General features: G+C 26.6%; 7 protein-coding genes across 8 annotated transcripts; 2 read left to right on the forward strand and 5 right to left on the reverse strand.

The window, feature by feature from the left end:
- Positions 1-1,860: 1,860 nt before the first annotated feature.
- On the reverse strand, positions 1,861-4,376 carry Bma-cnd-1 (neurogenic differentiation factor, putative; the record flags this gene model as incomplete). Of its 2 annotated transcripts, XM_043077339.1 has the most annotated exons (3): positions 2,400-2,410; positions 3,491-3,525; positions 4,159-4,376. In XM_043077339.1, the coding sequence occupies 3 exons, from the start codon at positions 4,374-4,376 to the stop codon at positions 2,400-2,402; spliced, it is 264 nt and encodes an 87-aa protein (XP_042933273.1). The 2 variants fall into 2 exon arrangements, with proteins under 2 accessions (XP_001895166.2, XP_042933273.1); XM_001895131.2 differs by lacking the exon at positions 3,491-3,525 and having other exon boundaries at positions 1,861-2,410.
- Positions 2,103-2,973, forward strand: Bm17397 (Uncharacterized protein; the record flags this gene model as incomplete). Its single annotated transcript, XM_043077338.1, has 2 exons — positions 2,103-2,267; positions 2,908-2,973. The coding sequence occupies 2 exons, from the start codon at positions 2,103-2,105 to the stop codon at positions 2,971-2,973; spliced, it is 231 nt and encodes a 76-aa protein (XP_042933272.1).
- Positions 4,377-11,704: 7,328 nt separating the features above from the next.
- On the forward strand, positions 11,705-11,878 carry Bm9212 (Uncharacterized protein; the record flags this gene model as incomplete). Its single annotated transcript, XM_001895132.1, has 1 exon — positions 11,705-11,878. The coding sequence occupies one exon, from the start codon at positions 11,705-11,707 to the stop codon at positions 11,876-11,878; it is 174 nt and encodes a 57-aa protein (XP_001895167.1).
- A 2,993-nt stretch (positions 11,879-14,871) lies between these two features.
- Positions 14,872-15,030, reverse strand: Bm14157 (Uncharacterized protein; the record flags this gene model as incomplete). The annotated part of the gene is made up of 1 exon (XM_043077340.1): positions 14,872-15,030. One exon carries the CDS (start codon positions 15,028-15,030, stop codon positions 14,872-14,874), a length of 159 nt encoding a protein of 52 aa, XP_042933274.1.
- Positions 15,031-18,115: 3,085 nt separating this feature from the next.
- Bma-tin-10 (Mitochondrial import inner membrane translocase subunit TIM10, putative) lies at positions 18,116-18,668 on the reverse strand (the record flags this gene model as incomplete). The annotated part of the gene is made up of 2 exons (XM_001895133.1): positions 18,116-18,278; positions 18,556-18,668. The coding sequence occupies 2 exons, from the start codon at positions 18,666-18,668 to the stop codon at positions 18,116-18,118; spliced, it is 276 nt and encodes a 91-aa protein (XP_001895168.1).
- Positions 18,669-19,122: 454 nt separating this feature from the next.
- On the reverse strand, positions 19,123-20,690 carry Bm6984 (TM2 domain containing protein; the record flags this gene model as incomplete). The annotated part of the gene is made up of 5 exons (XM_001895134.2): positions 19,123-19,319; positions 19,736-19,863; positions 19,978-20,035; positions 20,326-20,402; positions 20,584-20,690. The coding sequence occupies 5 exons, from the start codon at positions 20,688-20,690 to the stop codon at positions 19,123-19,125; spliced, it is 567 nt and encodes a 188-aa protein (XP_001895169.1).
- Positions 20,691-21,739: 1,049 nt separating this feature from the next.
- Bm5295 (Serine/threonine protein phosphatase PP-Z, putative) lies at positions 21,740-23,871 on the reverse strand (the record flags this gene model as incomplete). The annotated part of the gene is made up of 7 exons (XM_043077341.1): positions 21,740-21,795; positions 21,953-22,223; positions 22,503-22,658; positions 22,736-22,813; positions 23,068-23,253; positions 23,358-23,540; positions 23,764-23,871. The coding sequence occupies 7 exons, from the start codon at positions 23,869-23,871 to the stop codon at positions 21,740-21,742; spliced, it is 1,038 nt and encodes a 345-aa protein (XP_042933275.1).
- Between the last annotated feature and the right edge of the window lie 1,462 nt (positions 23,872-25,333).

Raw genomic sequence — 25,333 nt, forward strand, 5'->3', positions numbered from 1 at the left:
TTGTGTTAATAGTGGAAGGAAGAGTGCTTAAATAAATTGTTACTTGAATACTTGGATATGATCAAATTATTGGATTAATAGGGATGACAACTGTTGGAAAAGCGTGGGTTTGACTGGGAAATAGTTTCCTGCTTTTGTGATAATAATTAAGTGTTTCTCCATCATTTAATTATTTAATGTATGAATGTATGTGATACTAACAGAAGTATATTGCTTTTCTTATTGGAAATTAACGGCAATTGTCATTTACCCAAGTGTATTTTTCTGGATTAAAAAAAAATTCTTTTCCACTAATTACCTGACAAATTTTATTTGTAATAATTCATATAAGACGACAAAATTTGCAAAGTCAAATCGATAGCACTGAATCCCTATTAATCAGAAGATTTCAATACTCCAAACACCAAGGCTATTATTGAAAATTCAATTTAAGTTAATGCATAAACTGATCGAATAGTGCGTGATACATAGATCGTCAATCAACATTCAGACAGGTAATATATTAGTCATGAAGTTGATGCAGTGTGCAATTATCTCAATTATCCTTGAGCATGAACAAGTGATTAATAACACATTGATAGTAATGGGAAGGATATGTAGCTAACGGTACTAGAACAATTGTTGATTTAATTAGTCTAAATTAGTATAAACTATTTCATTCTGAAAAATAATGTTGATCAAATAGAGTGATTAAAATTTTAAAATCAAGCATAAATTCAACAACTCCCTTTAAATACAGGATTATTAAAATAATTTCTTTACAGTTGTTCAAATATTAAAGCTGTTAAATTTGGACGAAGTTAGTTTTATCCTTGTTAAAATAAAATATCTGAAAGTGTGTATTAAATTTATTACAATCAATAAAATGATAGAGAACTAAATGAATGAGTGAGTAAATAAAAAAAGGGTTGAGATGATGAGTATCATGGGAATGAATGTTATGGTTATTATTTCGGACCAAATTAATTATTGCATAATTGTAAGCTTTGATGTTTTGTTTAGGAATGCGAGTTTTTCAGCAACAATTAATCCAATCATTGTTTTATCTAATTGTTACCATTTAATAGAATCATTCTATAAGATACATGAATGCATACACATATATAGCTTATTTAAAAAAAGCAAAAGTAATTGTTAGAAATGACACCAAAAATTTTGAATCTTTAGATTATAAAATTTTAACTTCACCTGAATTTAATAACTTTAATATTTGAACAGCTGTAGGAAAAGTAAAAAGGATTTCGTTATCTAATGAAATGATAATTTAGAATTAATTAACAGATATTATAAATTAACCTTACTGATTTTAATAAATTTGGCATTTAAGGAGAGTTTCGAATTCATGTTTGATGATTTAATAGAGGGCAATTTCAACCATTCTATTTCATTATGCTAAAATTACTTTTTATTAATGAAATTTATTATTAGTTATATAATTCAGGCTTATTTATTCTTTTAATATTAAAGTATAGTGAACGATAAAAATGTTTAAATTTGAAAATTTACTACCAGTAATAAGACAGTGTTGTCTGATTATATAAATATTGCAAAATACGCTTTAAATGAAAAAAAGAAATTTAGATGTAAAAATAAAATTTATAAGTTTAAAAAGTCAACATTTCTCATCTAAACAAATTTATCATAATAATGAAATATTCCTCTTAACAAGTTAACATTTCACATCTAAACAATTTATTCTACATCTTTAATAATGGAATTCACCGGATCACATTTTAAACTAAAAAAAAAAAACATTCTTTTTTAATTCAATGAACTATATCAAAGGAATATATCTAACAATACTGGTAACGGTCATGTTAAATTTTGAAATAAAATATGAGAAGAAAAAGTTCATAGCTACTATTTACAAATATCTGCTGGAATATTTGATGTTGAATGAAATTTAGACGTTGTTGACATTTGTATCGGGATAAGCTGATTAGATTCAATATGTTGCACATTGATAGCATCTATGAAGCTACTATACTGATTTAAGTTTGATGAATGAATGGATGAAATGCATTCCGAAAGATTAGTTGTTGATTTAGTAGGATATAAGATAGATGTAAGATTATGATGATTATATTCATCCTCTTGTAAATATGAATGATAATTTGGATGATAACAAGGAAAGCGTTGATAACGTTGTTGTTGATGTTGTTGTTGTTGGTGCTGGTGTTGTTGTTGTTGATGTTGTTGTTGTTGTTGGTGCTGTTGATGATGATGTTGGTGTTGGTGATGATATTGCTGCTGTTGAGTTAATGCAAGTAAGCGAGGTGGTACACGAAGTAAGGTTGCAATTAAATTTGTTGTTGTTTGACTCATTCCATTACTTAACATATTTGCATATTCTAAAGCACTTGGTTGTACATTACTATCCAGAATATGATCCAGTGCAGCTATATAATTCCTGTAAAAGAAAAAGAAAAATCATATCATAATATTTATGAAATTCAAATGATTAACTATTGCTATCGCTGATTATCAATTAATTAAAAGGAATTAGTTTACATAATAATTATTTGAGATTAAATTTAGAAAATTACTGCACTATTACTACCACTGCTACTACATTTTCATCATTAATGATGATCATGATTATATTGTTATTTTGTTTGATTAAAATATATATATTTTTTATTCCTAGTAGTCCATCGAGAAAATGTTTTGGTAAAATTAAAATTAATAATGCTGAGAGGAATAAGTTTACATAACATAAATTAAAATAAATTATGATTAGATAGATCAAATACATAGTATATTTCGTGAAATATGATCTTAATTTCTTATTTTTTAAGTCAAAACTTATATCAAAAATTAAGCAAAAGACTGGGAATTAACTGCAAAAACAATAGAATTATGGAAGAAAATTAGAAACTATAAACTAAGAATTATCAAAAATTGCAGATTTTAAAATTAGTCGCTATTAAATATAAGGAAAAAGTGCAAAAAAGGATGCGAGGAGGAGAATAAAGGACAAATCAATAAGTAAAAAGGTGATGATATAAGGATAATAATTAAAGGTAGATAGGTATGAAAAGGATGATGACAATTTAGAAAATGATCACCAGATGAGATCAGAAATGAAGTGATGGAGAAATTATTGTTTCTAGTCGCAACGGCTCATTATTATTTTTATTGAAATCATTGAGCAGTAACGGTAGTATGTGACAAGGTCAACCTTAGCTCTTATTTATCTCATCTGCTTAATTAAATTATTTTATATCGTTCAACTGCATTAGAATTATAATTAATTATTGTCTTCTGTATATGTACGTGTATGTGTGTGTGTGTGTGTGTGTGTATGTGGGTGTATGTGGGTGCATTATTTCAGATAAGAAATACTCGTTGAAATGGTGAAATTTAACATAGCTGAAAAAAGAATGAAAGGAAAAACGGATAGGTCGCTTCTGTTGAGTTAACAGTAAATGATAAACAATGATTTTCCAGAAATGCTAAGAAGCAAATTGAAAACAAAAATGGATTAAACCTTTGTAAATAATAGATGACACTGCTGTCTCAGCACTGAAATACAATAATGCTAGTAATAAAAATCACAGTAACATTAATAACAATAATAATAAATAGTGGTAATAATAATAATAATAATGGATAATCGCAAATGAAGCGAAAAGTTTGGGAAAGAAAACGTTACGATATAATTACCGTAATCCTTATTTGTAAACTAGAAGTTATTACTACTTGAGACAGTGCGTTATTTATCGAAAGGTTTGTGCGATATTTAATGGCGCCTTTTGATTAGTTTCAATTTTGATTGATTATACTTATTGACCGTAATCTGATATAAGTTTCATTTCATAATAAATAATATTGCTTAAAAATGATGAAAAGTTATTCGTTTAAGGCAAATATCTGAATTATGAAGGAAAAGCGTGAAAATGTGTAAATATAAATTAGATGTATAAATATTTAAGTCATTAGAAAGTTATATTTGGTATAGAAATAAAATCGAGTATTCAAAAAAATATAATAATTTTTTGAATTTATTATTAATTAGTAAATTAAAAAAAGTTTTTCTTTTTAGATAACATTTAAATGAATTAGCCATAATATAATTAGCTCCTTTTTGTCTATTAAACTATCATCAGAGTTATTATAATCAAAAATTAAGACATAAAGTGTGAGCAACCATAAAACCTTGCTAATCGTAACGTTTCAATTTTGGAAAGTTTTTGATGTTGAGTTGTTATTGGGACACGTTGACGTAACTTATCCAACGCACGATTTAAGCCGTGCATGCGATTCCTTTCTCGCGTGTTTGCTTTTTGACGGCGCACTCGTGATTTATTAATAGCATCAAATGTCGTAGAAGTTATTGTTGTCTCACTTGACGCAACTGTTGATGGAACTGTCATTATTCTGTAAACAGAGTGATGATGACATATGATACAGTAGCAGAAAATATCAAAGAATATCGATAGGATAGGAATTTCTTTTTTTTTTTTTTTTCGGTTATTTAGATTTTTTGACTATAATTTAATTCTATTATTAGTTAAAATTGTTTTGTATTTTGTTTTAATCATATGCTAGTACTACAGTAAATTTCTGACTTAAATAATAATATTGACTGAATTAATCAAAAAATATTATTGTAATTTATGCTTGCCAAATTTGACAATATGATAACAAAATTTTTTTAAAAATATTGTACCAAATTTCTAAAAATATTATATCAAAAATTAGAATTCGGGAAATTGTTTCAGGAAGCGGACAATAATCCGTTCCTGTACCTGATAATACGATCATGTCGGATATGTATGCTTGAAATGGATAGTAGTGGGGAAGGAAGGAATAAAAAAGGGTGGAGAAATGGTAATTGAAATGGCTCCGCCTTTAGGCTCTCAGAAAATGGTCCTTGACCTGCTCGTGATTTTGAATTATTATTAAAATGAGTGTTCGGTCCTTCTGAGAAAGCGAAAAGATTGAAATTTACAAAATTTAATCAAATGGTACTAATTTCAAATTCATTCGTTTGCTTCTAATTTAAATTCAATGAAAAAAAGAATTGTTTGATTTTTAAATATGTAAATTAGCAGAGGCACCTGAAAGTTAATGACAAATAATTAAAATGAAATTTGAATGCTTCATTTTTTCTTATTTTCTTTTGTGATTTTAATTCATTTTAATTTCCCGATTAATTCATTTTATTCCATGAATATACTTTTTGTTGTTAGCCTTTGACTTTAAATTCAAACAAATATAGAACAGGGTGAAAGATATTACTCTTACAATAGATACTTGTAAAGTAATAGTTCGGTGACAATTAAGTTCGCTGACACAACTAAATATGCAAATTTTATATTAAGAAAATTGCAAAGAAAAAACAAAAAAAATTTATGCTTTTTCAGTTTCTCTTACATTGTTCCTTTTTTTTTCTCTTTCCTTAAAAAAAATATTTTTTCTCGGTTCATTTCATCTTTCATATCCTTTGACCTTAAAAATGTAAACAAGTGTGAAGTATGGCGAGAAGAGATATTACCTCGCAACAAGACATCTATCGGGGTGGTAATTTGATGTCAAAGGTTAAAGGAAGCGGATTAGCCTTGACTAAGAGAGGTTTATCGTACTGTTCATTTGTCAGATTAAATATCCTCCAAAAATTTCTTTCTTTTCTTCCTCTCCCGCTTCCTGTTTTCTCCTAAACCACTCACCGTTTTCCTCTTCATCTTAAAATTCCTCGCTCTTTTATTCAAAGTTTATTAAAATTAATCCAATGATCGATCCTGTTCCTTTTTGCTTTTTCTACTCTAAATTTAACAATACACACTTCTATTACTACGGTAAGATAAGATCAAAATTAAACAAAACAAAAACAAAAAAGAAAAGCGCAAAATGATACGGTCGTAAAGTGGGAATTGTTTCAAACAAAACATTCAATCATAACATATTGACCGAACGATAATTCTGTCCTAACCATGAATGAAATGACTGTATTGTATTTGGTACTCCTCGAAATCTCTCCTCAGAATAACAATACCAACAAAAAGGCAATAATCTGCATTATCGTAAATGGAAAAGCGGTGCAGATCAAAGGATGAATAAGACTGACTGACGGACTAACTAACGAGCGAAACTAACTAACTGACCGATTGGCTAATGCTACTGATCAGTAGAAATGATCGAATAATATCGGCACGTGACAAATGGACATATGCGCACACACACGCACACACACACACACCACATACTACATACATACACATACACATACACACATACACATATGTATATATACATTCATTTGTGTATGCAGGTATGCATGCATACAAATAAAATAGCAATTAAGACTGTTTGTTGAAATGATTTACAGTTATTTCTTTTGTTTTTCTTTTTTCTTTTCTTTCGGATGAATCTTTTCATCGGATTCATTTGATAAATTTGCGGTAAAATTTATTCGTCCATTTTTAATAAACTTACCTTTTTTCCTTCTTTAATGCTTACCTAAATAATGGATGAGATAAATTTGATCGATCATTATTGATTTTTCAAAGTAGAAGAAAACAAAAAATTATTTTATTCGATGATGTTAAAAAATGATAAATGGAAATGATTAATTGGAATAATATAAATATGAGCTAATTTAATTTAAATCTGAAACTTAGCATTCAAATACTTTAGTAAAGATTGGGATGCAAATATATTTTTGTGGTTTAAATTATGTGAAATAAAAGAAAATGAGAAGATAGAAACTGCAAATTATATAAAGTTTAGATTTAAATATTTCAAAGAAATAGAAAAGGAATTATTTACTAGGATAAACATGGTTTATTTATATAAGTGATAAACATAGTTTATCACTTATATAAATTACTTTTTCATCTTATTATAATACAGTAAATTTAAATAGTCAAATGATTTATTATAATTTAAGAGATTTAGTAGACTTGCAAAATTAAATTTCAAATGCATTCAGTTAATTTTGTTGCAGTATAACTATTTATGCATTACTGTAAAAGTAACGAAAATTTAGCGACAAATTTGTTAACGTAATTAGGAAATATATATATGAAATAATAATTAGCCATCTTCTAATCTTATGACAAAGTTTTCTCGGGAATTTATGGAATAGAAGAAACATAACTTTGAATTACTCATAAACGAAAAAATTTCTTTACTATACTTTTAATTTTTTAGCCGTAATTTCAATTTTTTCACTTAATAATTTTACTGCAATATATCTATTTGTATATATTTTTTTCTCCTTGAACAATACAATAATATTTTTCCAAAGAAATTCGTTTTTTTTAAAAATGAAAGTATAAAAATTGCTTATGGAAAATTGTGGTATTTTTTTTTTTTTTTTGAGCTGAAATCATTGAGGTATTCTATATTAAAATTAATTGATGCAAATTTAGTGTTAGCTAAAAAAGAGTACGTTGTCATTTTCATTCATTCTGTCATTTTTCTACCTTTCTTCAATCTTGTCACCTTCTTTTCTCTTCTTTTTATCTCTCTTTAGTTTCTCTTTCCTTCCAACACTCCGCCATTTCTATCTTTTAAAAGAGAAGAAAAAAAGAAGGAAGCATTTGATGTTATTCCGCTTCATTTCAGCTCCATCTTCTCTTTTCCGGAAGGATTTATTAGAACCGACAAAGAGAATTTGCTAAATGTGACATAGCCATTTCTCTTTTTCTCATTTAACCCGAATTAATACTTTTTGAAATCTGTTCGAGACTGCTCCATTAGCGCCCAACATTATCATCAGCAATGTGAAGCGGTATTTAAGAAAAGATATGGCAGTGACAAAATCATCAATTTTAGTGACAATAATAGCGGTAATGATGATAGCAATAATAATGATGATGATGATAATGTTGATAAAAGCGCAGATAGCATTGCATGCTTTGGTTAATCTTATTATTTGTGACACGGCTAAATATCATTTGATTGATAGTACATCATTACATCAAGGTTGTTTATTGTTTACTGTAAAATGTTTAAGATATTGAAATGAAAGAACTTGATATACCAGAGAGATAGATAAATAACGTCGTGAGAGATAAGCTAAGAAGGAGTGATAAAATATCCATTTAATCTCTCCTGAGACATTTCTACCATATTTTCGAAGCAGATGCTAAGTCTGAAAATTTGTCATCATCATTCATTGGTTTAGATGAAAAATTAAAAACAAATTTGGATGTTCTGACACAACATATATGATTACTTTTGCTATCATTTATATCATGATGATAAGTATAATCATAAGCGACTGAATTCTAATCTGTTAAAATAATTAGCTTAAATTTAAATCAAGGAAAATCATACTTAAATATTTTTCTCAAAGTAACCACTGTCCACAGAATTGAGGCACAAATTATATAATTTTCTAATTGAATTTTAATTGTATTATTTGTATTATACTTGCATTATAATTATTAATACATAAATACATATGTTAAAAGAATGAAATAAATTGATAGCAATTAGATGTCAATGTAATTGCTTGATAATATTTGTTTAAGTTAATGCTTTCTTAAGTACAGTCATAGCGTTATGAAACGAAAATCTTAAGTGAAGCAAAATAGTAAAAGATATGATAAATGACTAATTTGATATTATTAATTATGCTTGATGAATGTTAAATAAAAATTTGTATAAAAATATAAATATAAAAGCAGCATCTATTACTAAATTTATTAGTTTCATACAGCTCAGTTATTTAATTGAACTAATTTTAAAGCATAAATTAGTCATAGCTTTGTAGAAAATGACCGAAAATAATTAGTTGAATATTGAAATTTAAACGAATACACTGAAATTGAACAATTCATTAAATAATTTATAAAAATTTGAAATTTAAACGAATACACTGAAATTGAACAATTCATTAAATAATTTATAAAAATTTGAAATTTAGTTTCAAAATTTTGTCACTCATGAATTCAATCATTTGAAAATCAACCTTTAATCAACAGCATGTAATATGAAATATTATTAAATGCTTTTCAAGAAGAATGCATATGTGGAATTGATGTAAGGAAGTATCAAGTGAAGGAAAAAAATTAGATCAATTGATTTGGAAGCTCAAAAATTACTAAAATATATTATATAAAGGATAAAATACAAAGATTATTAAAATATTATTATTTCTTTAAAAAAATTGAAATAAAAATAAACTCTTTTCTTCTTTCTCAATGTCTTCTTTTCGTAGGTCAAATTCTACTATTTTCTTATTTCTCTTTCTTATTCTGCTATACAATCTCCTTCACTGATCATTTGTAAAAATAAATAAATTTTCGCAATAAATTTATAAAATACTCATTTTACATTTAGTACAATTTAAATTTAATTAAATGAAAAATAATGACAAAGGAGGAAAAAATTAAATTTACTAAACTGAACGAATAAAAAATAGTTTTAAAAAAGAGAAAAAGAAAAAGTGATTGGATGAATTTAGTTGAATTGGATATAAATGTTAAGTGCATTTATGCATATCGATAAGAATAGCATGAAGTACTCAATTGGTTGGATTATTTGGGATGACAATTTTACTACACTTTTTTCTGAAGTGGGTAATAGTCAATCGTTCATCGTAGTAGTAGTAGTAGTTGTTGTTGTTGTTATTGTTATTGTGATGGTACTCTTTTACAATTATTCATCCTCTCTCTCTCTCTCTCTCTCTCTCTCATTTGTTTCTTCACTTTCTCTTTTTAATCCTTTTATTTTCCCTAAATCCTTTCTATTATTTTGCTATTTTATAATCAATTAAACCACAAAACCTACAATTTATTTGTTTTTATTGTACGTCTAGCAATAGCAATCGTAATAAGCACACAGTAATAGTCATAGTTAATAGTCTAAAATACCGTAATACTCAATGTATCTATGTATAATTGAATTCATCAATTGGTACTTTAAGTGGTCCAAGGGAAAATGGATAAAAATAGCCTAGAATTAATGAATTGATGCAGTTTACCAATCTTCTTGCCCTTTCTCTCTCCTCTCCACTTAGGTACCAATTTTCATAATAAATACTATTTCCTCCTGTTGCTCCTTCTGTTAATTCTACTAGTTATTGCATTGTTGCTATTTAGTGAAATGATTTTTGAGCTAAAATTACTTATTATTTTATAATAAAATTTTACATTTTTCTATTTATTTATCCATTTATTTATTTATTTTACTTACTTACCTAATTATTTATTTCTGTAAGTATATCTATCATTCACTCATTCATTCATTAATTCATGATCCATCTATCGTAACCAACAATTATACGATATTTTCATCCTATAACCAATTATCAATGATGGAAAACTATCAATTGTCGACTTACTTAATGCAAAATATGGAAATGTATGTAAAAAAGAAGCTAGATCTGTCAACTCAGAATAAATAATTTTTGTTATAATAATGCGTTCAATTTCAATCTTTGTTGTATTATTGTAGCATTACCTGGTTTTCGTTATGTCATCGTAGCATTAAGCAAACTTTGTTATATCATTGTAGCAATAGTCAATTTTAGTAATATAAGGTAAATGTTATAGGAGAAAGAGAATTTGCATTTAGAAATAATGATAAACTGTATTTATAATTTATGTGCGGCAACAATATTTTGATTAGAATTAAATGCTAGCTAAACTGCTGTTAGTTATTTATTTCATTAATGCAATCCTATATATATATATCACTAACAACAAAAAATATTGTAGTAAATGTCCGGATCAAGCTTCACCAATACTATGCTATTCAATTTATCAATAAAAAACTGATAAGACATTATTAGTTGATAACTATGCAATTTCTGTATAATAAAAAGACGAAATGAAGTAATCAGTTTAGTTATTCAAAGTGATAGTTTGTTGTGTCATAAATATTCTAAAAATATTTCTGTGGTTGGGTTCAGATACTATCAAAATTTGTTCATGTTATTCGTTTTCACTTCGCTTATTTATTTTTTATTTACTTATTCATTCATTCATATATTTGTTTATTCATTCGTTCAAGTAATAAATATTCATTTATTTATTAAGCATAAGAATTTCAACTACATTTAATTGTTTAAAGCTAATGGTTGTATTATTTTCAAACATTCAGTTATTCAGCAGCAGTGTTAATTGATACATTATTTATCCTATTTAGTAATTTAGTAACAATCATAAATAAGCAGAACAAGCAAACAAATTTTATAATATTTCTCAATGATAGTTTGCTCAGTAAAATCTTTTTTATAATTTGCTTAAATTATTTCTTTTTTTTTGCATCACCATCATTAGTTTTTAAAATCAAATGAAATAAGAAGGAGATGTGTAATTAATCTTTCATCAAAAAACAATATCACTCGGGATAGAAAAACTAAGTAAAATTTTTTAATGCAGCAGCAATGGAACCTAACCTTTATTATCTGATTATCATTAAAATAAAATGATATTTTTGCAATAGTAATAAAAACTACAATAATAATTGTTGTTACATTATTATTATCACTATTATTATTACTTATATAATTATTGTTTTTTAATTCGAACTATATTAATTTAAATAAAAATAAAAAATAAATAAATAATAATGATGGAAGGATGTAATTTATAAGAATAATTCAGTCGGAATGATACTAAAATTATACCAAAAGTAACTCATTCTGTAATTCTTTGGCAAAGGATTAGCAATCATCTAACCAATTAATTAACTCATCTCCCTATGATGCATTAATTGATCTCATAGCGCATTAGTATTGGAGGAAATGCTAAATTATAATGAAAAAGGTGGAAGTGTAAAAAGATTGAAGAAGGAAAGGATCAGTGACATGAAAATGAATAATCCATTTTGTGGATGGCGTCATCAAAGCCAAAGTATTGTTGTGGAAAAGAAAGAAGCCGCATGGCTTACTGTTGGAAGTCCTGCTGTGATTGCTTGATTAAAATAAACATTTATTAGAGATTATATATGCAAAAATAAATATGCTCCTATTGTTATCACTATTGCTACTGCTAGCTTTTGATCTTAATCATTGAACAAAAATTAATTTTAATAAAAAAATATAGAAATGAAAAAAGAAAATAATATTATACATTGCTGATAATTGCTTGCCAATAGTAATAATAGTAATAATAATAATAATAATCGTTGTAATCTAAGTATGGATTTCCTTAATTATTTCGTTGATTTCTTTTTAAGATACCTACCGTAAGTATTTCAAAAATGTAAATTTTTGGATAGTGATGATGCAATGAATCCATTCAATATTCAGTTATTAATTTTACTAATTTGTGGATACAAATTAGATAATTTCTTCTACTGACGTCATAATAATAATAGTAAAAAAAAAAAAATAATAATGAAGTACTGAACACTAGTATTATTACCAATCGTAATTGAAATAATGCTAACCTAAAAGTAATGGTACCAAATAATTAAGTGAGAAAAAAGGAAAAAAGAAAAAAGGAATCTATACGAAATGGAATGCAATGACTGACTAAACAATTAATCTATTGCATAATCATTAATAAGGAAGGGAAAAGAAAAAATAGAAAATGGTACCATCGTCATATTTCAGGTCATTGAAAATATATGAAAATGCAAACATAAAATAGATAAATAAAACGTTAAAATTTTTGATTGTGCAATTATATTAATTTTATTGCATTCAATTTCAATTTTTTCTAGAGAAACGATCAAATATGTAAATGTTGAAAATGATATGAGAAAAAAAAAGAAAGAAAGATGGGAAAAGCGAATAGACTAATTGTTATATCAAATCAAAAACAAATGATAGAAAATGATTTGCCTAAAATCCTAAAAAGCGAATTGGTGATAAGGATAATTGAATTTTTTTATAAATAATAAATGATAATGATGGTAATAATACAAAGCTGATAATCAACTTTTGATGAAAAAGCACACAAAAAAAAATTAATTTTCTTTATCACGAGTAGATAAAATGAATAGATGTAAAATTTATGAAAGTAAATAAAATATTTTGAAGAGATTGAAAAATGTTTCAAATGTTTATGTTTGTCAATCTGTTTGTAAAAATAATTCTTTTCATGTTGAAAAATGCAAATATTTGAAATTAGAAAAACGCAATGATTAATAAATTTGCATACCAGTAATTATCAGTTATTAAAGTACCAGATTTAAATTATATTCTGCTTACATTAGCATGCATTACAGTATTTTTATTGAAATGCATGTTACTATCATATTTTACAAAATGTATGTGCGACAAAAGTGAAAGTTTCATTTACATAACTTTCATCATCGATAAATTCGAAAAAAAATTGATAAAATTGATACTATTATTTTTCTTACTTTTACTTTCAAATTTATGCTAAATAAGACAAATATCATTTTGTTCATTTATTCAGTTTTTTTTTTCTTGTTGTTTAGGTTATATAAACTTAATTAAATTTTCATTTATCATCGATGTAGTATTTTTATTGTTTATTTTGCTTATCGCTGTAGGTGAAAAAAAAAAAATCTCCTATATATGTCATAGATCCTTTAGCTACTATTCTTGCTATTATTTACTTTCACCAACTGCTACGGGTAAAAAATCCTCTAAATATTTATTGAATGTAAAATAAGGCTAAAGTAGTAAGTCAATAAATTCAAGGTCAATGGTCTTTTCTATCAAGCAATAGTATCATTGATAAGATGCCGGAAAACCGGAAACGATTGTGAAATCATGTCCTATTTGTTAAAACTTTGTCAGTTTTGCGATAAATTCTGATAAGTAAAATATTTCTATAATTAAAATGAAGATGATTTTATCTTAATATAAACAAAACTGCTCCAATTAATTCAAAATTGGCAATTAAACTTGAAATGAACAATTCTTGCAAATGGTGTGGGATGATTTACTGTTCTTTTGTCTTTTTTTGTCACTTCAGTTCAATTGTATTAATTTTAATCCTAATATAACATGTAATTTTATATTTTTCCTTTTCAGAATTTTATTTTGTTTTTATATTTGGCAATGCTAATATTAATATTTTATCTATTTGTTGTGTAATTCTTTGTGTTTCAATGAAAATTTTAATATCATTTCAAATTTAGTTCATTTAACATACCATCAAATAAAAAAAAAACAAAATGAAATAGAAACAAATGAAATTCCATTCATTATTTCGTTAAAACTTCTTAACTTTCTTTTCAGCTAATTATTCCATAATTATTTTGTTGAAATCAAATAATTCAAGAACATTCTTTTTCAAAATTTAATTTATAAAATTAAAAATATTGAGATAAGCTGAATTTATTCAGTTATTATTGAACACTTGCAGAGAATTATTGTTATTGTTGGCAACAAAATTTATTCTGATCAGAACAACTCAGGCATAATTAATTACGAATACTTACTTAAAATACTAATTTAATTTGGAAAAAAATTATTTTTTTAAAATAAAAAAAAATTGCATTAAAATGTAATGGAATAATATAAAACAAAAATAAATGAGAGATGAAAACAACTGCAACATAATTATCACATTTCTAAAATATCAATGATTACTGTCAAATGATACAATTTTTTGACATTGAACAAGTATTCCAATTCCAATATTAAATAAATGATATGTGGAGAGGAAAGAAGGAAAGAAAGAGCAGTAATGATAACAATAATAATAAGTTAAAAGGAAAACAATTTTCAAATAGCCTAATTCATTTGTATATTCTATTAAATAAATTCAATAAAATTTTAAATAAAGTGAAATTCATTCCGATCAAAATATCATAAGCGCAGTTATAAATGCATAATCAAAATAGTGATTTAATTTAAAATAATGAACCAGAATTAATATAAAATTGTTATTTTGCTTGCCATGTTTAGATAAAATTTGATAGAAATTCTTTTCTCGTTTGCATCATTTGTTAACAAATAATCGATGAAGAAATTTTTCTTTCAGTTATTCATTTCTGATTATAACCACACCAAGTTGAATAGCCATTTAAACTTGGCGAAGCAATGCAATCATAATTAGCAGATGGCAAAAATTGTGGTCGCGCCGAAATAATTGTTACTATGATTAGCAATGATAGCATTAAAATATGAATAATTTGTTGATTCATTTTGTAATATCTGAAAAAATTAACAAATTATATTCAAGATATTTTCATTTTGAAAAAAAGACAATTTTGCAATATATTTACTGGTTTCTCTCAAAAAATAAAAAAATAAAAAATAAAAAAAATTATAAATAAAAAATAGATTTTTTTTTAACAGAAAAAGTAATGAAAAAAGGAAAAAAAAAATTAATGAAAAACTTATATACTTCTTAAACATAATGTATCGTTAAGAAAAGCAAGCAAATTATCAAATAATAAAATTTAAATTTAAATTTAGCAACTTTTGTGACTCGCTTATACTGGTCGCCCAATTTAAGCTGAATTGTATATTAAAAAAATATTCACCACATTAATTTGATTTAACTCACTTTAGTGAAGTATCTGTTAACTGATTGCAAAATCTTTTAGCATTTACCTTTATATTTTGAAACAATTTCAATATAAAACTATTCATTGCTCCACCTATCAGTTAGTGTTATACCAATGATTTCTCTTTTATATGTTTAAATATGTAAAACAAATTAATGCTATTAAATGCTATTACACAGCGTGAAACATAATACAAAGAAGGAAGGAAAAAAAATATTCATTAGATCATATTTAACTGTTAGGTATTACTTAATAACTTTATATGCCACACACGCGAATACATTTTATTTGCATTTATTACATTATCATTGCATATCATAATACAAGCGATTTTATACGTTTCTAAAAATCACGTAACACGTGAACACATTTTTTTTTTTTGTTACATAAACCATTGTATCATCAATGTTTCTAAGATTAGCGGATAATTCTGTACAAAATGATGATGTTATCACTTAGTTTCAATGACGACAAATTGATTTTTTTTTCAATCAGATTTTTTAATCAAATACTTAGTTAAATTTAAAAGCAAAAAAAAGGAGAATGGATGAAAGAAGGGTAAAACGAAGAAAGATAAGTAACTGTCAGTTGTATCACATTAAATTTTTATAATTGAACTGAAATCAGTGCAGTAGATGAAATTTCAAAATCTTTTAGTGCAAAGAACAATACGAAATACCAACCCATCTTTATGACGAAATTTCATTTCTTTTCTTTTTTCTTTTCACAATCATTTCTACTATATTTTTATTTATTATCTTCAAATATTAAATATAAGAAATGAGGAAAAACACAACTTAACTAATCTATGTTTTCGTTTTTAATGTCGTAGAAAAAAAGGAAAAAAAAAATTTGAAATGGTCAAACATATAACTATTTTAATAAATTTATTATGAATGACAAAATGTTTTCTATAATAATTGCATTATTTTGCTATGTGTTTCTGCTCTGACCTTTCACCTTTCCATCTTTCACATTTATATGTTTTAAATTTTTATAATTTATATTTCAATCTTTTACATTTTAATTCTTATACAGTTATCATACTTCTTTGTTTCCTTCCTTTTTGTGCACATTTATGTGTTTTTATTGTATCAATTGCTATCATCGCTTGTTAATTTGAAATTAACATTCAATATTAAAATTTCATTCTAAATTAAAACTGTTAATAATATGTGTAACTGTATTTTTATCAAAATTTGTCAAATATATTCAAATATATCCAAAATTTGCTTAATTTCTAGCAGAAAAATTTATTTCCAAATATCTGTATTATTTAATACAATAATCGTATCGTTTTACTATATGTTTCTGCTTCAACCTTTTACCTTTTCATCATTTATTTTTAAACCTTCTTTTCGAAAATTTTTATTTGGTCCAAATTTAAATTTACTTAAGTTTGCGGAAAGTTTCAAGTTTCAAATGATTAATGAAGCAAAATATTAATTGCGATCCATAAGTTTAGTGATATATTGTAGTAAATAAAAAAAAAAAAACTTGTATATATTTCTTTTTTCTAGCTAAATCGATAACTTTCTCCTCTCTATAATTCATAACTTACAAACTTGAGAATGGTTACTTTTATTATCTTCACTCATTTTTAAAATTTTAATCATAAATCTTTTTTCTTCAGATGATACTTTCCTTCCACTTTTGACAACATTTTATTTCTTCTAACATTTATCTCTAATAACATTACCCACTTTCCATCTTCGTTCCTTTTTGTCGTATTTTTTTTTAAAGAGAATTCCTCTTCTAGAAAAAAAACGAAAAGAAAAAAGATCAAAGTGGAAATGAGTTGGTGCTAAATTCTGCTAAGACAATGAATGAATGATGTTAGACAATATCGTGTTGTACTTCTTTTCCGGTAAACAAATTCTTATTTATGGTGTAATAATTTTAAAACCTGATTTTCCAATTTGCTTTCTGAAATAGCTATTGCATGAAATGAAAGTCAACAAATTTTCGACCTACACCTACACTTCTCACTTCTATATTCAAATGTCGAATGTTTACAAATAAAAATAAGTCAAATGTACTTGAAACGAAAACAAAAAGGACAGAAACTTTTGACGAATTCATTATGCGCTCATTTTTGACTTTACTTTGTTCATACTGTAGATGTCAAATTAATAAAATACATTCTCTCATTTTGCTTTAAAAATACATACCTAACAAAAAAAGAATAAAAACAACTTCCTAACATCATTGACCGTTTAAGTTGGAATTTCACATTGACCCATTTTAATTGCTTTCTTATTGCAATACGAAAGTTAATAGTCAATGTCCACTTCCATTTTGTTGCTATAGTAAACTCATATTTAATCTTATTAATTAATTACACCAAGCCCATCTCCAAGCATATGTGAATAGAGCCTGCGTATTACCCAAATGAAATTTGTGATTAACTCACTTTCTTGTGTAGGGACAAATCGACTACCGTTTGAAGAGTAAGAATGCAATATGCCAGTGCTACACCTCTAATTTTCTTTCTTATATTTAGAATATATTGGATGAGATATTCAGACAAAAATGCCAAGCAGTAAAACTTGTGTAACTTGTGTTGCTAATGTACTATAAGACAAAAGTCAAAAACAAATGCAGCATCATTTACTTGATATCCAGACACTTTTAAATTGCTTGTACTAGTAATAAAAAGTTAAAAAATAAAAATTTTATACGTGAGCAATTTGTAAATAATTGTGAAATAAATCAATTATCATTTCACTTGTTGCTGTAACTGTTGTTGCATTTGCTGCAATTGTTTCTCATCTTGCTGTGATATTGATGTCAACCGCTTTCCAAGTTTTTCATGCACATCCAAATATTTAGCAACACAGCGATCCAAGCAAACTGCTTCACCCTTTGTTAATTCTCCCTCTCTAAAATTAAATCGAAATATGACCACTTGAAATTAACAACAATTCTCATTCACTGCTAATTATTATATATCTCATTATATCAAAATTGTCATCCCAATAAACGCTATAAAAATTCTGTCTCGAAACTTAATCGTCAATGGGACTTTTAAAAAAAGCTATGAAGGTGGAAAAATAAGCAGCAGTCACGAATTGTTAGAACTATTGAATAATTTTACGCAGAGTTTTAAATGTGAAAAGTAAGACCGTAGGTAACATATAAATGGAGAGTATGCCTTACCTATAACGAGTTGAGATACACTTCTGCTGACATGCCGCCGTCATCCGCCGATACATATCAGACATCATTTCCATCTCCAAATCAGCTACCATTTGAAGTTGTGCTTGCGACATTATTCTCAAATCTCAGAACGAAATAATTCTAATACTGAAAAATGAATGAGAATGACATTCCGGAAACTCATTAAAATCAAAAAAATTTCTTAAAAATACCGTACTTCAGAATTTTCTGCGCTATAAAACTTCTAGGGTGAAGTACAAATTGAAATCCACAAAAGAATATATTGGTATTTGAAATTAAATACAAATTCTCATTTTGATCTAATTACTCTTGAATTATATATCTTTTCTGAATCAAACCGTACAAAAGATATTAACACAAATTGTATCAATAATTGTAGAACATTTGAACAAAGTACCCGTACAACACCAAATAATAAGTAAAGTGCATCAAGAATGAGAAACTAGACGCTAAATACAAGTGAGAATTGCAAAGTCTCATTATTTCGAATTTGAAACAAAAATTTACTGTGAAAGTCGAAGTTTCAGAAGAATAGAGAGAAAGAAACTACAGTGAACAATCGAAACAAGTATACAGCGAAACATAAGTATCGTTCGAGAATCGTACTGGTATCGCTTTTGGCCCATAGAAATTCATGCGGTAAGCGGAACCATCTGCTGGTCCTAGCAACTGCAACGCAATTAATACGATATCCACAAGATATAATAATGTGAAGCAACCAAATGAAAACATCTTGAGAAATCCTGAAAGGAACAAAATCCAACATGTAAACAATCTCGACACACACATATATATGACGTAAACATACATCATCATATCTATAACAGTTTACATGAAATTTAATTTAAGATTGAAGGGTCGAGAATAGCTTACTAGTCGTAATTAATTCCTACCCTTCTTTCTTTATTTTGCTCTTTCTTCAGTTAAAATTCTTTTTTTTTTGAAAAACATAACTTCATAAATACACGTTTGCTTATGACTTAAATAACTAAAACTTTTCCTTGGTAACAAATCGTAGGCTCATCTGCAGCGTTCTTTTATATTCATAGCGACTTAGCCAAATAAAGCTATTACACTGAATCACACAGTTCCTCTTTTAATTCATATCCGCTTTTACGGTACCTCATATCCTCAGAAATTCAAGAACAAAATTCCAAACCTATAGCATAATATCCAAGATAAATTCGATCAATGCCTAACCAGCCGAGAAATACTGATAACAATAGTGCAATACTATAATCAACACCAGCTGAATAGGCACAGCCATTTGGTACACGTTTCAGAAACCTAAAATATGAGCTGAAGAAGCAAGTATATTATTTTGCAGAATTTTATAACGCATCATGAATATCAGTTCGAATGTACCTTAAAAATGTATGAAAAAAGATCTGAAAAACATACTTCCTCGTGCCGTTGTCCAATCCTATACAATTAATTTCATTTGCCACTTCACAAACAACTGAAAAATTAATGAATATGTGAATTCAAAATAAACTGCTTGTTGAAAATCAGTACGATGAATTCCAAAACCCATAATTTAAGACTCCTTTATACTATCTTTATTGGAAAATTATCACAAACTTGATGTAAATTAGGTGCGTCACTTGCTCGGTTTGCAAAAGTAGCCCCACAAATAACATATACTACGTTGTATGCATATATGCACAAATGTTCATATTCATGTGATAACTTACCTCAAACTATGTTATCAATTTTACATGAATAGTAGATATTTAAAAGTTGCATCACCTGTAATAGAGTTATCCTTCTCACAGGTTTCAGGAAGCTGCGTGATCGGTGAGATTACAGGCTCTTCACACCAATACCTGTACTGGAGATAGTTTAGAAGTATCGTGATATAACTAAGCAATTAGGGTTAAAATGCAAGTAAGTAAATAAGGGAATATATGAATACCGAGAAAAGACAAAGAATATCAGAAAGATGGATAGTTCTACTCAAATTTTGGGATGTAACATCGTTTACTGAAAAATAAATTGCAGACTTACTGTCCCATGAGCAATTCGGAACAGGACTTCAACGTCATTTTAGTTGTACCGAATGTTAACAATGGAAACAGTGATAAAATTACGACAGTAAAATCACTGGCAAACATTTAGCGCTATATAGCAATTATCAATCCAACTACCGCGATGCAGTCATCGACTAGAAATCTGAAATGAATGATATATTTGAAAAACATATTACCAAATTGTTAAGAACATAGCATCTCTAAGTAACAGCATATTAATATCCAAATTGATTGAAAGAAAGGAAATCAATCGTTTAAGGAACGGTTCAATCAATGAACAGTGAGAATGCAATATATACGATAACAAATTACGCTTGATTTTTGGTAACTATTTTTCATGATAACAAGTAATAATGATAGATAACCGTCCATAATTATTATCAGTGATAACAAATGATACATAAGTGATACAATACAATTATTAGTACTATCACATAATATCTGCGCTTTTGGAATTTTTGCAACTATCCGTCAATCCATTGTTTCCACTTAATGCTAGAAAGAAGAAATACATTGAGAAATACAATCCACACTAGAGATTGAGAGAATTCACATAGAACAACTCCTCCTAATGTTGACAACGATTAGCAGAAAGAGGGAGACATTTGAAATACGTGAAATAGTGAATGTTTTAGAGAGATGATAAACGGTAGAGATTAGTGGGAAGTGAAAGATAGCACAGAACAAGACGAATAGAAAGTCGAAACATATAGTAACCATGGAGAGCTAAAGCAACAAATGTCCCAGCATTGTCAAACTTTGACCAAAAGAACAATCTGAAAATTTGTATCCCATATCGTGCTTCCGATTAATATTAAAACTTCAGTCAGTAAAACTATCTCTTTCCACCGTTTTTTATCATTTATTTTAGTTTAAGCACAATATTTTCTCCACATTCATTCACAAATGCAATTCCTATTTCAGTTTATCATACATTTCTTTCTCTTTTCTCCTTTCTCGTATAGTTTAAAAATTCAAATTTCATAATGTATGAATGAGAGTTGATTATACTGTAAATAGTGATGAAGTGTAGAATGCATTACGAAGAGATTTAATCGATTAATTTCCATCATTTTTTTTTTTCAACTTATCACTTTTAAATGAAGTTATCAGTTTTCAGCAATCACTGATTTTTACTGTTTTCCCTTATTGATTGGTGTAATTATTTCCGTTGGAAGCAAATTTGTCCCTGTAAAGAAAACACACACATTTTCACTTTTTGTTTTTTTTTTCCTTTGCCCCCAAAAAATGGCAATTTAAAACAAACTAAAAGAAAGAAAATAAAAAAAAAGTTGTGATGAAAAAACGAAAAAACAATTTTTGATTCTAAGAAAGACATTTAACACCTGGATTAGGACTTTTAGCAGCACTCGATCGACTTTGTTTTTCAAGTTCAGCAAGCTGTTCGGCGCTTAATTTTTGTAAATCTAATTTTGGTTTCAATGTTACAAATGAAATTTTCAGATCATCGGTAACACGCATAATTGATCCACAATTACCATCGGTACCACAATAATTTGGTGCAGAAAAAACGGTACAAATTTTACCATCACAATCGATATGATGACCATTTTTTACTACTTCATGCGCTCGTACAATCATATCAACATCTAGCGCCTTATGTATAATAATCATAATTATTTAATCTTACTAATAATTAATAATTATATTTATAGTAACTATAATAATTTATTTATTTTTTGTTATCGCATTGATTGAGCAAAAAAATTCTTTTGTTTAATTAAATATTAAGACTTTGTTTGTTTAATGTTTTATTACAAATAAAACCATGTCTTAATATTAAAAAGAAAAAAATGTAGCACTTCTTTATTCATTTATTTATTTTTTTGAAATGTATTTCAAAATTTAGACAAAAAATAAATAAAGAAGATATACCGCGATGCATTCTTTAATCATATCTTGTCCAAACATCCATGAAGCATTGCGAATTTTATTGGGTGTAAAACCTTTAGCGCATGGATCATTATCCGGATCAGACCACATCAAATCAAGTGCTAAGCCGGAATCACAATCTGCTTGATTTCTTGGCTTCTATAGTTTTTTTTTTCCAAATTTCAAAATTATATTTATTAATTAACAAAAAGAAGAAGGAAAGATGAAATAAATACCTTCAAATTCTTCAATGAATGCCATCCGTGTATTAAAGGACTTATACCGCCATGCATACAAATTAATCGATTGTTAACCTGAATTATCATTTCATGACATAACGCTAAACCATTATTCCAGAGGACTTTGTGTCATTATTTTACGAATTCGCGATAGCCTACTGAGATTAATTTCCAAAATTCTTTCTCATTCGTTTTGCTAACAAAGAGATCACTAACAGCTTTAGGATTAAGAGTTTTAGGAAAGTGAAGTAAAGTATGCAAATATTAGTATTCCCAATATGTAAACCTATTAAAGTAACCGAAATAACTATAAAATATATTACACAGACATTTGCACATAGTGGTAATTCATTGAATGCTTTCTGGAATATTTTCCAAAGCGATGTTGTTCGTACTCGTTTACACTCTTGATAAAATCCATAAGTTCGATTCATTTTTGTACATTCATGGTTACCACGCAAAAGGTTTACTCTGTCTGGATATTTCACTTTAAAACAAAATAACAACATTACAACCTGAAATCTTTTATTTTTTGCTTGCTTCAAAGGTTGATAAATTTAAAAAACTTTTGAAAAAACAAAAATTCAACAAGAAAGAAATAAAGAAAATAAGAACAAACTTCAAGACCCTTTTTACATCGATCAATATAATCACCCAAAAAGAGAAAATTTTGTTCCGGTGGTGTACCAACAATTTTAAAATAACGCATTAAATCACCAAATTGTCCATGAATATCACCGAAAATAATAACCGGTGCAGAAATTTGAATCAAACAACCAATTGGTTGCAATATTTTACAAACCTAAAGATGGAAAATTTTTTATTTATGCTTAACTAATTTGTTTTTATTTGTTTTTTTCCAAGTAAAATAACTTAGTTATTTATTTATTTTGTTTAAAAACTTTTTTTTTTAAGTTTTTCAAAATAAAATACTTCTAATTATTAGCATATTCTTCTGGAAAAACATTTATAATTAAATTTATTGTGATGATAATTTGCTGTTTAATGTTATCAAATACACTTGCAGCATCAATAATTGTGATCAGTTGGTGATCAGAAAAACCATCCAAAAATTGATCGGTCATTAAACGATGTATTATTCGATCCGCTAATACTGACAGCTGCTCCGTCATTCTTTTTTAATCATATCAAATTTAGCTTGCGTATATTTTATTAAGATTAATTTAATTTATTTAATTCTACTTCATTTAGTTTTTAATTTGATTCAATTCAATCCGATTTATTTTTCATAAATACCAATTATTATATTCTCTAAAATCATAAGTGCGGAATGATTTTTGCTTTAATAAATCAGATTTTTCAAATTTTAGTAAAATGAATGAGAATATAATTACAAATATGAATTGCGATAACAATCTATAATTGTCTAGTACTATTATTATTATTCTAAAGTCTTGCCTTAATAAATTATTTGGTCGTTTATTCAATCACTCTCGTTTTAAAATAATTTTCACTATATTTCCGAAATTAAAATTTAAGTTTTACTTAATGCTTAATTAATAAAGTGGGATGGTAACAACCACTCAGTATTAAAATAAAAATTATCAATGAAGATTACGGAATTATTTTTTAATTAAATAACAAAACAAACCTCAAAAAATTATTCTTCCCCTATAATATGAAACAATGTTTGCTGTTGCCTTAACATTTGGCCTTAACACGAAAATCTTGCTTTATCAAGTTATTTAATCGTTCACTAAATGATTTTCTTTTTAAAAATTTGGGGTTTTAAGATTAAAATTTTAAATCTTAAGAAGTATGTGGAAAAATATATGAGGAAGAACTAACCCGTGTATATAATTTCCGTTTCTCTGTTTGGCAGTCTTTCAGTGTTTCTATAAAAATATTTAAATTTGAATAAAAAAAGAGACAATTATTGGGATATTTCAGAATACTTCATTTATGATAATAAGTGATAACAAAAATAATGAATAATGAATGGTAAATAATAATAATAATGGTAATAATGCAGAAATATTGATATTTCTCATCCATTTCATTTATTATTTTAATTGAAAGCAAAAATTTCCTGAAATTGTTAATGGTTGAATTGATTTTAATTTGTGTCATAGCTCTTTACTTATCGAAGTGTTACTTACAAAGTAAAAACTTCTTTTTTATTTCCTTGGATTATAAAAAAATTCAAAGCAAGAATACATAGACACACAAAAATGTAATTTACAGTTAACATTTGTCAATTAAAATTTAAAACAAAAAAAGATGAAAAAATATGAGTTCAAACTATCCAATAACCTATTTCGATATGGGATGATTTTAGATAAAAAAAAAGTAATCATAAATAAAATGAAACTGAGAACAATGGATTGTTAGATTTGGTATATTTTCGACAACCAATTAAAAGAAACCAAATGATTTTCCAAAAAAGAGAATTTTTTTAAAGAAAAATGTGAATTAGCAAGCTTATTTCTAGAAACATAATGATAATAACTTCTTATTCGTTTACTTTGAATAAAATTTAAAATTAAAAATTATACAATTTAATCAGTTAATTATATTTAATTCTCTCTCTCTCTCTTCCTCTCCTCACTTTTTTCTTCTTTCCCTCTCAAAATT

Source organism: Brugia malayi, assembly GCF_000002995.4.
Source record: "Brugia malayi strain FR3 genome assembly, contig: Bm_v4_Chr1_scaffold_001, whole genome shotgun sequence".
NCBI classification, from domain to species: Eukaryota; Metazoa; Nematoda; class Chromadorea; order Rhabditida; family Onchocercidae; genus Brugia; species Brugia malayi.